General features: G+C 51.6%; 2 protein-coding genes across 2 annotated transcripts; one reads left to right on the top strand and one right to left on the bottom strand.

Annotated features, from left to right (window-relative positions):
- Positions 1-7,684: 7,684 nt before the first annotated feature.
- SODALDRAFT_333273 (ARM repeat-containing protein) lies at positions 7,685-11,982 on the bottom strand. The gene is made up of 4 exons (XM_028611926.1): positions 11,744-11,982; positions 10,999-11,672; positions 9,965-10,876; positions 7,685-9,890 (listed from the first exon to the last, which is right to left on the bottom strand). Exons 2-4 carry the CDS (start codon positions 11,580-11,582, stop codon positions 7,880-7,882), a joined length of 3,507 nt encoding a protein of 1,168 aa, XP_028466461.1. The 5' UTR covers positions 11,583-11,672; positions 11,744-11,982; the 3' UTR covers positions 7,685-7,879.
- Positions 11,983-12,494: 512 nt separating this feature from the next.
- SODALDRAFT_333272 (PBSP domain protein) lies at positions 12,495-13,924 on the top strand. Its single transcript, XM_028611925.1, has one exon. The coding sequence runs from the start codon at positions 12,826-12,828 to the stop codon at positions 13,648-13,650; it is 825 nt and encodes a 274-aa protein (XP_028466460.1). The 5' UTR covers positions 12,495-12,825; the 3' UTR covers positions 13,651-13,924.
- The last annotated feature ends 8 nt before the right edge of the window (positions 13,925-13,932 follow it).

The raw sequence follows: 13,932 nt of genomic DNA, 5'->3' as shown, positions 1-13,932 counted from the left end.
AAGGTCCTATCCGTAGGGCTTAAATCTACTATCGACGGCGTTCTAGAAGCCCTCTAGCCTCCTATACTCGAATAGAAGGTCGACGAACTAGCCTAGGCAGTTCGTAGGCTTATAGAATAGCCTAAACCCCTTTACAGCGAGGCTGTAAAGGGAAAAAAAGGCCCTATAGCACCCCAGGCCCCTTTTTCAGGGGCTTTAGCACCCTTAGCCCCTACCCCGATATCTATACCCCTAGCACCCCTCCTAATAGACCCTAAAAAGGTCCCTAAGGTTATTCTATAACCTACGGCAGGGGCAGCGATCCCTAAGGATAACTTCGACCCCCTCGCGCTTCGGAATAAGCTTAATAAGGCCCTAAAATTCCCTGTAGTTACGGCTATTAGCCGATCGACTAACGGGAACCTTATTCTAACCCCGGGGCCGAAGTATAGCGTTTAATAGCTCCTAGACTCGTAGAATTAATGGTCTAAAGAGCTAAACCTCCCCCTTTAGCCCCCCTAGCCTATAGACGACTGGTTTAAGCTTATTATTAAACAGGTGCCTTCTAAAGCCTTTAGGGGTGGCGATACCCCTTTATCCGACCCCTCCGAGCCACCGTAAAAGGCCCTTAACTGAAGCCTATAATAGGGCCTAGGTCTATAGGACCTAGCCACTAAAATCGGCACCTTTAACCCTATTAGGGTAGTAGAGAAGCCTTAGTGGCTAGGGGCTCTAAATGCGTTCTACGGTATAGTGGTTATTTCTATACCCTCCACTAAAGAATAGAAGTACTGCCTAAAACAGGGGCTCTATATAGCCGGCCAGCGGCTAAAGGTCTATAAATACAGGCCTATAACCCCTAGAACCTAATGCTCTAACTGCTAGAAATTCGAGTATACCCGAGGGACCTATAAAGGCCTAGTTTCCTGCTCTATCTATGCCGTTAAAGACTATAGGGAGGAATACCACTACTATAACAAGTATAAAGAATACGGAGACTACGAGTATAAGACCTATAAGTGCTATAACTACGAGGGAGATTACCCCCCCTTTAGCAGGGACTATAAGGTCTTTCGAGCTATAAAACCCTAATTCTATTTCTATAAATAAAGGGCCTTATAGTTCGAAAGATATCCGGTTTATTTAATATAACGTCGATAAATAGGCCCCGGTGTAAGAGGCTATCCTAGAATAGGCTTTAGAGGCTTTGGCTAATATAGTCCTTATTTAGGAATTAGCCTACGTCTTAACGCTATAAGGGTGGTTTATTTAAAACTACCCCGCGTTCTATACCGTTATACCTATATCCTAAAATACCCAGTTTTTTCCAATTAAACCTAGAGTCCTTACTTATATCAGAAAGGGCTCTAATATTGATTTTTCACACCGCGACGACCTTTTAGACGATATAGACGCGTAGATTATAGAGGTTTATTATTTATAGACCTTTTATATTCTATACGTCTATAATTAGATAGAATAGGACCCTGAAATAATGGGCCGAGGGTAGCCCCTTAGCCCCACCCCTTTTACCTTTTCCACTTCTACCTCTTCTTCCTTCCCCTCCTTTTTAGGCCCTAGAATCCGGCCCTAGACCGAGGATCGAGTGCTTTAGGGCCTATAGGTCCTTAAGCCTACCCTTATTATAGGGGACTTTAACAGAAACCACTAGTAGTAGAACGGAGCTACTACTAACCAGGCTTCTATTAAGGCCTAGGCCCTAGTAGACTAGTTAGATAGCCTCGGAGCTACCTATTTAGTGGATTCTAAAGAAGTTAACCTAAACGGGAGGACCTTTTTTAGGTCTAATCTTCGTTAACAGTCGGTTATAGACCTAGTCTTTTATACGCCTGGCTTCGATTATCTCCGCTTCGATAAGTAGGAGTATATCGAGAATACTACCTCCTTACACCGTGCTATCCTCCTTTCGGCTACTATTTTAGGCTTTAAAGGTCCTATAAATAAGTCTCTCCCGCCGGCTTATAATTATAAGCTAGCGGATTAGAACCTGTTATTTAGTACCCTAAAAAGCCTAGAACCTAGCCTTAACCGGGACCTCTAATAGGCCATTAACGCCTCGAACTAGGGCTCTTTAGGTCGCTGCCTCTTAGATACTATTACCCTGGCGTTTTAGGCTATAGTGCCTAAGCTAAGGGTAGTAGAGCGCTCGAAACCATGGTGGACTAAAGAGCTAAAAGCCCTGCAAAAATCAGCTAATAGGGCTTTTAGGGTATTTAGAAAGACGTCTAAAAAGGGGGCCTTGGTTTCCTAGCTAGTGTCTTTAGAAACCTCCTAGAAAGAAGCTCGGAACGCCTACTATAGGGTAGTAAAAATAGTAAAAAACGACTACTAGGAGGCCTTCCTAGCCCACGCCGAAGGCCCCGAAATTTTTAAGGCCTATAACTATATAAAGAGCGGCCTTAACGCGAAAATCCCTCCGATTTAAACGCCTACAAAATAGAAAGCCTACGCCTTTAAAGATAAATATAACGCCCTACTTTAGACCCTTTTTCCCACACCCTCCGCCACTAACGCCCCCGAAGCCCCTGTATTTATAGGCCTTTCGGGGGACCTAGGCCCCTTTTACCCTTCTAACGGTCCCTAAAGCCTAACTAGATTACGCAGTAAGGGCCTTAGAAGACCGTAGGGGTGGCCTAGCCTTTAGGCTACCGAACTATAACACGCTATCTTCGGTGCTACTAAGGGGAAAGCCCTAGGGCCTAATAGAATTAGTCTAAAGCCGATCTAGCAGGCCTATAAGGTTATCCCCGGGCCTTTTTTATAAGCCTATATAGCACTATTTATAGCAGGCCACTATCCTACCTACTAGAAAGAAGCCCTAGGGGTTATTTTACCGAAGCCGGGAAAAAAGGACTATTTAAATCTTAAGTCTTATAGGATTATAGCCCTTCTAAACTGCTTAGGTAAAGTCCTTAAAAGGGTTATAGCTACTAGGTTTAGCTTTATAGCTAATACCCGCGACGACCTTTTATACCCTAGTTAAATAGGGGGAAGAAAATAACGCTCTACTATCGATATAGCTCTTCTCCTCCTCCACTATATCGAAAAATAGCGTAAATTACACTAAAATCCTATGATTTCCACGCTATTTTTAGATATTAAAGGAGCCTTCGATCACGTCGCCCGTCCCTAGCTACTTAGGACCCTTTAGAAACTCTAACTACCCTCGAACCTAGTTAAATAGTTAGCCTCTTTTACAGAAAACAGGCGAATCTAATTAGCCTTCGAGGGGCAGGTCTAGTAGCCTACCCCCTTAAATATAGGGGTTCTATAAGACTCCCCGGTTTCCCCTATCCTTTTCCTAATTTATATTAGAAAGGTTATAGCGGGACCGGATTTTCAGGGTCTCCAGTTATTCTATATCGACGATTTCCAGCTATCTATAGTATCTACGTCGACTAGGAAAAACTACAAAGCCCTAGAAAAAGCCGTAGCCTCCCTTTTCGACGTAGTAAAAGTTAACTAAGTCCTCTTCGACCCTAAAAAAACAGAGCTTATTCACTTCTATCGAAGACGCTCTAAAGAAGATACTCCGGTTACTATAAGGGGGCACTTAGTTAAATTCGCGCTAGGTACTATTAGATAGCTAGAGGTCTAGTTAGACCCTAAGCTATCCTTTAAACCCTATATCGAAAAACGACTGAATTCGGCTTTAGAGGCCCTAAACAGGCTATATAGGCTAGCTAGCTTATAGAGGGGCCTTTCCTTTAAGGCTCTACGGTAGCTATATATAGCCTATATAGCCTCCCTAGCCGATTTTAGCTCGTAGCTCTAGTAAGACCCTAAATCACCGAAAAAACACCTTATAGATCGTCTAGAAAGACTATAGTACGGGGCCCTAGTCAGGGCCTTAGGTGCTTTTAGGGGAGCCCCTCTACGGCCTCTAGAACTTAAAGCAGTAGTCCCCCTAGCGGCGGTTCGATTAACTAGGACTAATAGGCTTTATGCCTTTAGAACTTTAAAATTCCTACCGAACTACCCTATTAGACGCTAGCTCCTACTAAGCGAAAATCACGAAGGCCTTAACCACGAAGGCCTTAACTAGCTACAGAACCTTCTGCCTAGTATATAACTATTTAGGCTAGGCCTAGAATTAGCGGCTTTAATAGGTTAGTCTTAGGATATCGAGGTCCCTTCGGCTAGGTGGGAGGCCCCCTAGGCTTCGGAACCCTTAGCGGATCTAAGGCCCTTTTTCCCTAAAGACCGGCCTATTATAGCCTCTAACCCTGGCCCTAGTCCCGATACCCTCGACCAAAAAACAGCCTACCTCAAAGCCCTCGCTAAAATATAATAAGGCCTAAGGGAATAGGCTACTATTTTCTATACCGACGGCTCCCTAGGCCACCCTACTAGGCCCCCTAAAGGACCCTCGCAGGCTGCAGCCGCTGTGATATAGTGGACTAATACCGGAAGGCCCTATAAAGCTATAGGCTTTAACCTAAGGACCGCTGCCGAAGTCGCGGACGCTGAATTATACGCTATTCTCTAGGCCCTTTACGCTGCCCTAGAGCAGGCGCCGAGGCCCCTAGAGTGCTATATCTTTAGTGATTCCTAGACGGCTATTTAAAAGCTTCAGCGCACCTTATAGTAGGCTATAGAAGCTAAAGACCTTATTTCACGCCTTAAACTACTAGGCACGTCGGTTTCTATATGGTGGTGCCCCTCACACGTGGGGATAAAAGGGAACGAACTAGCGGATAAGGTAGCTAAAGGGGCGTTAAACCCCGAAAAAGCTTCTAAATCCGTTAGCTTAGTTACCCTTAGCCACCTAAAACGCCGGGTAAATAAAGCCCTTATTTAAGACTAAAAACCCCTATAGAATCACGAAGAGGAGGAGAAGAAAAGAGGTAAATCGGTTCGATTAGGCCGCCTATATCGGCGACTAGTCCGCGATAACCTCCGCTTCTCCCGAAAACCACTACTCATATAAGGCCCTAGGTGGGTAAAATCGGCTTTTACGCAGTTAAAAACCGGCTTCGTATACCTAAAAACCCACCAAAAAAGGACCTAAAACTACGCTAACGACCGCTATTACTGTCCCGGCTCCCCTATATAGAATACAGCACACCTTATTCTTTCCTGCCCTTTTTATAAAGAAGAACGAAGAGCCCTGCGGGAAGCCCTAGCAGGCCTACCGCTATCTCTGCCGCTATTATTTAATACTAAAAAAAGAATAAAGGCCTTACAGGCCTACCTTTTAGCTACTAAAATAGCCTCGGTAGAGTGGTATAGGGCGCAAACCACGTTTCCTGCGGTCTAGTTATTTTGCTTTGGTTTTTTACCTATTAGGTTTTATTAGGCAGATTATTACGGAGGATTTCCTTTATATAGTACACTCTATTTTACTATACCTAGCTTCTTATAGCCTCTAGCCCTTAGGGCGATAGGCGCCGCGCCATAGCTTTAGGGCTGCATGCGCGTAATGAAAAAAAAAAAAGAAAAAAAAAAAACGTCTATAGGTAGTTACGTCGCACAGTCGCAACCTCAAGGAGCGGCAATTAAGGGATTTGCAGGGTGCTAAGAAAGTACCAGGGGTAATTAACGGGACGACCAGAGAAACAGGTTACGGATACAGGAATAGGCACAGGGGTCCCCTCCGCGTTCCAGCACGGACAGTGGCAAGGGGTTTGTTTCAGTTAAAATAGCATCCCCGCTACCCACGACGAGCTCTGCATGGGGTACAGAGCACTTCGTACAGACACGGAGAATGAAGTATCACGGAGTACCTTTACGTTGTACAGGGCACCAGAACAAGGCTGCGAAACCAAACCCCGACCAAGCGTATATCCAACTCGCTATACCTGTATACTATTACCGTGTAAACCCGCCAAAATGGCTTCAACGTCTTCTTGCTCCTTCCCGCCCAATACCCTGTCGCCGCCCCGGACTTGTGATAGCAATAGCCAACTAATTACCTTATTCACCTGTCTCATTGCAGTAGCAAATTAACAACATAATAAACATCCATGAGTCAAAACACGCCTCCTCCGCGATCCTTCCGCACGCCACACCCGGGATTTGTCTTGTTCTCTTCCTAAACTGACAAACTGATACACGCGAAGGAAGAGGCACACCGCCGCCCGCCGCCCGCCGCTTTTCCGGGAAGCAAGCAAGGAAGGAAGGAAGAGAAGCGCAGAAGAGGCACAGATCAGCAGGGCCTTCCCAGGGTAGTCCCCTTTTTGCCTATTTTGCGTTTCAGTTTTGAACCTGACCTCACAGTCAAGTTCCACTTGTCCTTGGAGCCGGGGCAATGGGTAATTACCTAGCTGACAGTCCCCGACTCCCAGGTCTTTCACGGCAATCAACACCTACACCCGTATCTGTATCTGTACAACACGCACACACACACACACACACAACGAGCAAAGGCTGGACATCTACATACTGCTGACCTGTTCGTCTGTGCTTGCTGATCTGGATCGGCTGGCCGCCGGAGAATGCCTGTGCTCTGCATATGATCATCGCCGAACAAACTGAGATGGGCTCTTGTATGAGATCTGAGATCACCGTCTATCACCGCTGCCGCCTTGGCTCTTGCCGAAGGTTGGAGAGGCTGAAACCGAAGTGTTCATACCATTATTATGATTGCGCTCTCCTTTACCGCCAAATGGATCCATGGACTTGCCATTACTGTCCAGCCACCTCGCGTTTATTTTATCCCTAGCGGCAAAATATCCAGACGTGTGATAACCAACCCGCCATGGTTCGTGGCTCTCCTTCCCATCTCCAGACCGTGATCAGCAGCGAGGATTATCACACGTATGTATATTGGTATCTGGGCAAGACGCCGTAAAATGCGACAGGGTTCCCAATACGACACAGCAATGGATGATCTGCTGGGACGCCCCCCAAAATGTCGAACGTGCCTGGCCTCCATCTCTCAGGGAAGTGAATCGGCGACAACCTGATAGTGGCCCGCTCCATCTTTCTGCGGGATCCTTGCCGGGCATATAAAAGGTGGAGAGCCCAGTTGCTTACTCCGTAAATGAAGGCCCTGGCGAGATAGAAGAGACCTCCAAGATATCCATCTCGAAGGCCGGCTTGCTTGTCAAGCTGAGCGTACGGGAATGGGGTCATAGCGTGTACTATGGACGCGAACCCCTATAGCCCCGTGGCAACGAACGTACCGAGCCGGAGCGTCCTGTACTCCATGCTCTGTGGCCGGGGATGAAGCACCACGACACATGTGGCCAGACTCAGAATTCCAATCTGCGAAGATATCCGGGTAGTTGGTAGTTTAGGACCTCTCATCCACCTCGAGGTAAGCCCTCTGGGAGGATGAAGAAGTGTGAAGCACGAGGGGAATGCGGAGGGGTAGGAGAAAGGACAACGAAAGGAGGGGGATTGTTTGTCCATGGCTTCACGGCACGTGGAAGCATCGAGAACAACAGACGGTGAGAAGATGGACAGGAGTTGGTCAACCGTTCCGATGAACTCGTCCTGATAAACTCGGACATGGACGAAAAGGATCACCATATCATCTAGGACTGAAACGAAGACCAGATCAACCAGCAGAATAAAAACGGTATATGCTGATTACCGCTTGGCTTACTAGGAGGTAAGTTAATTACAAGGCCCCTTGCGGACAGACATTAAAGAATATTGGAAGGGTTTGTTCCTCCAAGGGGACCGACAACACCAAAAGAAAAGAACCATGACGCCTCCATTTTGTTTCCCCCCCCCCCCCCCCCCATGTCCACATGCCGAATTCCCATCCCGTTCACCCAACCTTACCACCATATTTGCCTAGAACTCCCAGTCACGTCCATCTCGGGGGCCATATAACGTCTCGCGACCAAAGGCTAGCCAGCTCTCTAGCCGCTGAACTTCTTTTCTAATAGCAGCCCCCGCACCGAAGTTGTCATGTCCGGCCGTCTCCTCAAACTGCCGCCCCGTCCCGCTCCCGCTGCCGCTTCGCAATGTAATACGTGATGACGTTCTTGGGGTCGTCCTTGACATCCCTGAGGGTCTCCCAGAACAGCCTGTCCCCGATCCGCCCATGGAGCGCCACGCAGAGCTGCACGGCGCCCATCCGGACCCCGGACTCGGCCGATTCGAGACTGCGACCCGCCAGTCCGGCCAGCTGGGCCAGCTCGCCCTCGGTCGGCACGAAGCTCTCGCGTTTCTCGAGAAGCTCCTTCAGGATGTGCAGTCCCATGCTGAGGCTTCGGAAGCCCTCTGCCGTAGGAGTAGTGGCCTTCACCTCCTCATCACCGCCACCCAGCAGCGTCGTCATCGTCATGACCATCTCGGCCGGGTCGCCGATACCCACCAGCTCCTCGGCCAGCAGCTCGAGGCCGCTGACGATGTGCGTGCGCGAGTCGTAAGCGCCGCGGGCCGCCACCACCGCCTCGAGCCCCCGGGAGACGTGCGGCTGGAAGCTGTCCCGCTCTTTCTGGAGAAGCAGCTTGATGGTCGCCAGGATCTGCGCCTTGACGTCCTGGGCCTTGCCGGGCGCTAGGTTCGTCAACGGCGTCTCGAGGTACTCGAAGAGACCCAGGAGGAGCGTGTCGAACTTGTCGTTGGTGAACATCGCCTTGTTCTCCCGGATCAGCGTCTGCAGTTTCCGGAAGCCGTGGACGTCCAGCGAGCGCGCCTTGACGCGTGTGATGCCGCTTTCGAGAAGTCGCGAGTTTTGACGCGACTTGTCGGGGGGCGACTCGGTTAGTAAACCGTTGCCTTCTGGCTCTCCTCCGTTGGCTGCCGGAACCCCTGCGTTCTCGTTCACCGGCCTGTCTTCTAGCACAGGGGTGACAATGGTCGGGTTGGTTGTCTGCTGCTCATCCGCCGTGAATGGGTCCTCGAAGACTTTCACGGCTTGGTTGGAAGTGGCGCCGAGGTCGTCTGACGGGCTCTTGGGGACAACAGGGCTTTTCTCAACAGGGGTCGCCTGAGCAGACAGAGGGCTCCCCCGGATAGGAGTTTCTTGTCCGGGAGCAACTTGGATAGGCTCATCCTGATGATCAATGAGAACAGGCTCTTCCAGAGCAGGTATGTCATCTGCAGGAACCTGTTGTATAGGACCCTCCTCCAGGGCCGGTGCGGCTGGCCGTGTAGGAGTCTGCTGAGGACTGGGCTGGGGGCTGAGGCGCGGGCTGAGGCGAGGGCTGAGGCGAGGGCTGAGCTTGGACGCCGCTGCCTCTGGGCCCGGTGACCGTCTCAGGCTTTCTACAGTCGGAACCACCAGGGTGAGATTCTCGTCAGACTTTGCAGGGCTACTCAGACGCAAAGGCAGCGACGTGGGAGATTGCGGGAGCCTGGTAGTCGCGACCCGCGGCGACGCCCCGAGTTTGGACGCTGCCGGTTTCCCCATAGGGGATGGGATGCTCGATTCACTAGCATGTGAGGCATGCCCAGGCCGCACCCTAGACGCTGCCCGTCGGGGAGTCGGCTCGATCTTCGGCCTCGCACTGATCTCTTTCGATCTCAGGGTCTCGGGGCTGGGCGCCTCCACCCCTGGCTCGTCGTCGTGGGATCGGACGGAATAAGGCCCGGCGGTAGCAGGTCGTGGAGCCATGTCCGGTCGCCTCTTTGCGGGTCTCATAGGCCGTACAGACATGCCTCCGGAGACGGTCGATTTCAATGGGGCGGCGGGGCCAGCCGACGTGGTGGAGGCCGAAGTGCTCGAACCAGAGGTCGTCCGCGCCGGTGAGATATGGGCCATGGCTGATCCCGGACGTGCCGGTAGGTTTCGCGGACCAACCATGGCCCTCTTCTGCGCCATCACGGTTTCCCTCAAACTGGGTTTGGACGGGCCCATGGTGCTCTTAGACAGGCCCAGACCCGGTCGAGCACGAGCCCCCTCTTCCTTCTTAGGGGACGAGGAGTTGGGGTTATTGGCATCCCTCTTGAGCAGCTTCTGGGCTGTGCTTTCGAGGTTGTCCATGATACTGCGGAAGAAAAGAACTTTAGCCAACACAGTCCAGTCCACGCGCCGTCGCGGGAAGGATCCGGCGAAACGTACACTTCGGCTCTAGCAGGCCACATAGCGGCGAAGGTCCAATACGTTGCACGCATTTTCTCCCTCACGCCGGGATTGGGGTCGTTGAGACCCTTCTTGATACACTTCTCGAGGAGATCCAGGCCACCGGTATGTTCCATGTGATTCTTGTGATGGCTCTCTTTCTTGAGCAAGGTCTTCAACCATCCGGATGCATACGTCCTGGGTTGGACGTTCTTATCTTGGCACGCCGCCCACATATGCTGCATGATGCGGTTATTATAGGTCACTCGGCCAATAATGGTTTCCACTGTGAAGTTGGCCTGCTGAGAGCTGATCTTCTTGGTAGCGGCAGCGACCTTGATGAAGGTCTGCATCAACAGTTCCACCATGGGATCCATTCCGGGGCCGAAGGTCACGGCGATGTCGTGGACGAGAGCGCATCCCTCCTTGGACAGACTGGTTCGAAGGGAGGTCACGGCCTTGATAATACCGTCCAGCAATCCTCGGAGGCTTACGATGAAAGGTTCGGGGAAGTCCTGGGGCACGTTGCCGGCGATCAGGCGACGCAGCTTGGTCATGCTCTCCTCGCGCTTCAGCCAATTCTGCTCAGTCTCCCTACCGTCGAAGTAGAGATGCATCTCCTTAAACATGTCATCCAGTTCACGTTGGGTATTGACATAAGCTGGCTCGACCTGCTCGGGGCGGAGCTCGAGGGCCGGGGTGTTCGGTCGGTCACTTGACAGCGAAGATACGCTTGCGGCAAGGTTGGCACGGGAAGGCGGACGGGGAGGGGCAGCATCAAGAGGAGTCTCCGGTCGAAGGCCACCACCGGGTGGGGCTAATTCCTTGACGATGGCCTGCTCAATGGCGGGTCGCACTTTGAAGGTTTTCAGTTGTCGCTTAAGATCCGACTTGGCTGCATTGGGCGCGTTCCTATCGAACAGAGGGGAAGCGAAAGAAAAAAGTTAGCCAGTCAGAATCGCTTTGTGTGCAATGCGAATAATCCAAAAAACAACGGTGTCTCCAGCGAAGACACGGCGGGGGTGCTTGCATACCGGAACAGCTCGATGACGGTCGACTTGGCATTATCACGGACCATCCCATCGGCATCCTCCAGCAACTCCATCAGAGTCGGGACGTAAGCACGGAACTGCAGCCCGTGCTGGTTGTGCATATGCAGCAACCACTGCATGCCGGTTTCTTTTGCCCTAGGATTCTTGCCGACCATGGCGACATTTCTGACAGAGCGTTCGACGTCGGCAGGAGCGGCGCCGTACAGGGTAGTCAGGGCCTGAGAAGCAATGGCCCTCAGTTTATCTTTCTGATCTCCCAGTTTGTCTACCACAACGGGCAGGGTAGCCTTGAGCTCTTTGGCGAGAAGCTTGGGCTCCTGGCGGGACAGGCGTGTCAGGAGGTGGTTGAGGGACGTGAGCCCGGCGCTGGCGAGGACGCCATGTTGGGAGACGGAGGCGGTGCGCAAACCGTCGAATATTTGGGCGACGAGGTGTTCGGGGACATTATGCTGCTTGATGCCGGACTTGATGTTGTTGATGTGCTGGACTTTGACGTCGGCGTAGGCATCAGATCGGAGGACCCGCAGCAGGTCTGCCACCTGGTCGTCTGTGATGTGATCGGCCATGCCCCGGATCAATGTTGGTTTAATGTCAGGAAGATGGTTTGGTTGGCTTGGCTTGGCGTAGTGATGCGAGGTGATGCGGATCGGTTTTGACTGAAACGAATTCCATGGTTAGTTGTTCCGCCACGAGGGCAAGGGGAGGTGGGTGGGCGGGCGCATCGAACCTGGACCTGGTCCGACTGTCATCGAGGACGTGGGTGAGGTGGATGAGGGGGTTCGCGGGAATGCTATCGGACCCACTGATGCTGTCTTGCGCTATTGTAAGGCAAAGGCGAGGTCAGACCCTATACGAAGTAGAAATCGCAGCTGCAATAAAATCTGATGCACAGGGTGGAAGTGGAAGTGCAAGTGCAGAATCAAGTCGAATGCTGACAGATGAGGTATGTTGTCCAAACGATGTCCTTCGTCTCTGGACACCCAGAGAAAGAGAAAACAAAAGGGGTCGTTGCCGCAGTTGCACCCCAGAATCTTGTACTCTGCTATGATTGGTTCCCAACGCGAAACAGTTCAGCTGATATTTTGATTGGCTCGAGTCGCGTTGAATCGGCTTTTTATCATTCGTCATATCCACGTGCCGTGACATCAGAGCTGTGAAGTAAGGTATTATTAATAAAACCTCGCCCTTTCATAGAGGTACTTCCTATGACTTCGCACGTGAAGTAGGTAATTACCTAATATTACCCGTCTTTCCACAGTCTAATACAGTCAGACAGTCAACGACCAAAAGGAGCGAAGCGCTCTCCACATTCTTGTCATATAAAATGCTTCAGCCCTTTTGTTGGCTCCACTGCCGTAGTGCGGGGTCGCACGGGTACTAAAACGCTAGCCACCTTTGCCCCTCGTCGTACCTGATGACTGCTTTGACCTCCAAAAGGGGGTTCACGTGTTCGATTCGAAGCCGTCTCGCAAAAGTATCGACGACAGCGCTAACGACATAGATATCTACTGGCACTCCTCAGTCTAATAAATATATTCAAAAGTTCACTCGAAGATCTTTTCTTTTGGTTTTTGTGGCGTCGTATTTCTTATACATACATATATATGCGGCAATTCCTACTCCAAGGTTACTCTTCCTCTTGATCTCTTATGAGTGAGGCACTTACAAATTGTGATCTTTTGTCTTGTCGTAACGGGACTCTTGTCGGCCTCAGAACTTCGATCCTAACACCTCAACACTTACTGTATCGGCATGATCGTCCCAGTCCATACATCGCCGAACCCATCCACAACCGTCTTTCATCCCGCCATGTCCCCAGCCTCCTCTCCTCCGCACCCTGCACCGACTGTTCTCCCAGAGCGACCAAAATCACCCTCGACTGCTAAGAACAAGAGCCCGAACCACCGGAATCCCACCGCAAACTCCATAAACAAGCCCAGCCAGTCCGAGGAACAGTTCCCACAACCCAAACTCCGCCTGGAAATCCGCGACCTCAACCACCCCGGGGCAAGCAAGTTCCTCTCCGCCGTAAACGCCTCCCACGTCCTCCAATCCGCCGTCACCAACGTCCTCCGCCTCCTCTACGTGAAACCCTCCAACCCCACCACCCACCCACCCCCGACCCGCTCCGTGACCCTCATCCTCCGGCCCATGGGCGGGGTGGCCTACACGACCGGCTCCGACCTGGACAACGACCACAAGGAGATCCACTTCTCCCTCGACTACATCAACAACATCCCCGAAGCCCGCCGTGCCGACGACGAGATCGCCGGCGTGCTCACCCACGAGATGGTGCACTGCTTCCAGTGGAACGGCCGCGCCACCGCCCCCTCCGGCCTGATCGAGGGCGTCGCCGATTGGGTGCGTCTCCGCGCCGGCCTCGTCCCGCCCCATTGGCGTCGGGAGACCTCCGGCTCTTGGGACAGGGGGTACCAGCACACCGCGTACTTCCTTGACTACCTAACCAGCCGCTTTGGGGAGGACACGGTGCGGCGGGTCAACGAGAAGCTTCGGACTGATCGCTACGACGGTGAGCGGTTCTGGGTGGAGCTGCTGGGGCAGAGTGTTGAGGCTTTGTGGGAGGAGTATCGCGTCGCGGTGGGGCCGGATCGGAAGAATGAGAACGCCCCGTGACCAAGTTGTGGGAAGGGAATGAATCGGGCAGGGCGGCGTAGGGAGACACAAGGCTTGAAAGGGGGTGAGACATTGGGCGTGTTGGGTCCGCCGAGTTCGGCTGTCGATAGAGGATCATAGAAGCCTCGAGTATCTCGGTACGGAAGCTGGGCGACGATGAAGCGTTTGATTGCTGTAATTTTCTTTAAAAAAATTGGTTTCCAGCGAGCTTAGAGCCATTTGTTTACTTCCATGTCCAAGGAGATAGATCACAATATTGAAGCAAATATGAAGAGAAGAAGG

This window comes from Sodiomyces alkalinus (genome assembly GCF_003711515.1).
Source record: "Sodiomyces alkalinus F11 unplaced genomic scaffold SODALscaffold_5, whole genome shotgun sequence".
In the NCBI taxonomy this organism is placed as follows: Eukaryota; Fungi; Ascomycota; class Sordariomycetes; order Glomerellales; family Plectosphaerellaceae; genus Sodiomyces; species Sodiomyces alkalinus.
The sequence above is the reverse complement of the archived record's forward strand: the minus strand, read 5'-3'. Positions and strand labels throughout refer to the sequence as shown.